This window comes from Echinops telfairi, unplaced genomic scaffold (assembly GCF_000313985.2).
Source record: "Echinops telfairi isolate 266 unplaced genomic scaffold, ASM31398v2 ScPeMD7_7420;HRSCAF=8458, whole genome shotgun sequence".
Lineage (NCBI taxonomy): Eukaryota > Metazoa > Chordata > Mammalia > Afrosoricida > Tenrecidae > Echinops > Echinops telfairi.
The window spans coordinates 17,179,418-17,181,856 of NW_022111320.1; the positions used below are offsets into that span (position 1 = coordinate 17,179,418).

At 50.6% G+C, this 2,439-nt stretch overlaps 1 protein-coding gene across 1 annotated transcript in view; it reads left to right on the forward strand.

The window, feature by feature from the left end:
• Positions 1 to 400: 400 nt before the first annotated feature.
• The window catches only part of CLDN11 (claudin 11), an 11,448-nt gene continuing 9,409 nt past the window's right edge, over positions 401 to 2,439 (forward strand). Inside the window, exon 1 of the mRNA XM_004704085.3 lies at positions 401 to 600. Coding sequence (XP_004704142.1) covers positions 462 to 600 — 139 coding nt within the window. The 5' untranslated portion in view covers positions 401 to 461. The remainder of the gene's footprint in view (positions 601 to 2,439) is intronic.

Below are 2,439 nucleotides of genomic sequence, written 5' to 3' on the forward strand. Positions count from 1 at the left end.
TTTTAGAGAGATGTAGGTCTCTTATTGTCTTCAATTAGGAAAGGCAGACCCAGTGATTCAGTCCTTGGCCAGAGTCGCACACACAGGTAAGCACAGGAAGATAAGCAGACAAGAGCCCACAGAGACCAGCCCCGAAGGCTTCCTGGATGACTTCCAGGCTCTTAACCAAGAACTTCCTCAAGGTGATGCAGTGATGTCGCTAATGGGCTCCTGTCACCTTCGTCCTGGAAGCTTGGCCAGCCGGTCTCTTTCGTGCCCAACACCCTTTTGGGTTGCCAAGTTACTTTAGAAGTGCAACTACATTTAACAAGTGGTGGGACTTTTGGACAACATTTATCACATTCTAGGAGTGGGGCAAGACGGTGGGAGGGAGGCAGGGTTGAGGGTCCCAGAGGACCAGAGGCTCACCACTCTTGTCTGTGCGCTTGTTCTCAGGCTACGTGCAGGCTTGCCGAGCCCTGATGATTGCAGCCTCTGTCCTGGGTCTCCCGGCCATTCTCCTGCTGCTGACCGTCCTCCCCTGCATCCGAATGGGCCACGAGCCTGGCGTGGCCAAGTACCGGCGGGCGCAGCTGGCTGGTGTCTTGCTCATTCTGCTGGGTAAGACATCTTTCTACACCTCACCCTAACCCCGAGGGATCCTGATGCATCTCAAAATGGGTGGTCCCTGTTTCATCAAGTTCAAGAGCCATGTGAAAGGAAGCCGAGTGAATCTACTGGGGAATGAATTCTTACCCACTGTCACTCCCACGAGTCCCTCAGTGTTTGTCTTTCTGATGGTATGTTCCTTGGGCAGCTTACACAGAGGGCTGAATCAGGTCTGCTGAAGTCACTGGACATGAAAAGAAACAAAAACACAAAAAGGGAAAGAGGGCTTCGAGGGCAGGAAATATCTAAGAGAGGGATCAAGAAGGCAGAAGAGAGTCAACACAATAGCTCTCTACCCACGCTGCACAAGGGGACCCCTTTTGAGGCTGCCTAGGGCTAGACCGAGGCAGAATTTTGGGTGACCAGTCCAGGTAATGATGTTGTATAAAAGGCTCCTCCGGTGATTCCTGTGTGCAGCTGGGATCGACAGGGGCAGAACACTAGGGGATGAGTTAGCTTTGCCCTGGGCCAGCACGCCTTGAGAACCTACTGTGGACCGGCGCCATTACTGGGGATCTCGGAGGGAACAGGCCGTCTCTGCCTTGAGTGGGCTTGTCCATCTCCATAGAGCGTGTGCTCCGTGCTCACCAGGAGGGATTTCAGAGAGCAGAAGACCCTAGTGAACAACCTTCAGAGTTGAACGGAAGGTAGTCAGGGCTTGGATCGGAGGGAGGAGGTGGCCAGGTCAAGGGAATGGATGTACTTGTCCACTTTTGCTTATGCTTATTGCCCCTCTGCAGAGAAGGCTCACTTTAATAACCTATGGAGGGTCCTTTAATGCTGCTCTTGGCAATTCTTTCAAAGCTAATTCCATTAGCAGGTTCTAAATCCTAATAGAGGCTATGCATTTTAAGAACAGTAGCTCTTGTTGCAAAGCACACATACCATTGAGGAGAAATTGGTCTGGATGTGAGTCAGGTGTAATCATTGTCTTTGGACAAGGAATCCAGACCCCCACGGGTCTGTCAGGCCACGTGCTGGAGTGGGGAGGGAAGTGATCAGGGCTCCCTGTGGGTGGGCATTACTTATGATGGTCCCCTTTAACCCGAGGCTTTTTCAGTGGCCTCCGGCACCTCACCCCTAGTGCCACCAGTGATGCCAAGGGTGACAGGTGGTTGGGGATGGTATTTCCCCAGGTTACAAAGGGATAGAGCTTTGCAAAGTGGAAGAGAATTCAGAATTCACATACCACCCTGATTTGCCAAGAAGAATCTAGGCGTAGAAACCTCCACTTTCAGCCACAAAGCACTTCTGTGTGATTGCTACTGGGAACACACAGTCAGCATTATGCACCTCCGCGGATGTTTGGAGACGGCGTCTCGTGGAGTGCTATGTGATGGTCCGTTGTTGGCGCCTGGATTCCTTTCCCCACTGGTAAATCAACCACAGCGCTACAAGTGAAGGCAATTTTTAGAAGCCAGGCAAAATCCTTCCCCTCCCAGACCTTCGCTGCTGTTTTATTACTCTCCTCCCGCTCACCGGAGCCGGGAGGCCCTTCCCTGGCTCTGCAGAGGGGTGGCGGAGCCAAAAGAATATCGCTTAAGGCTCTGCCACGTGAGTGCACGTCTTTGCACACTGGCCTCTTGTTGGAGAAGCACAGGAGGATCCATAGATGTATATTTAAGTATGTGTGTGTGTGTGTATGTAGACATTTAAGTTGTTTAAGATATTTATACAGACACACACATGGCGTAAAATAGAGAAACGAGCAAACTTTTTTTTTTTTAACTCACAAAGTAGTTAGTAAAGGAAATAACCTAAAAACAACCGATTTGTCTAGTTGAATAAGAA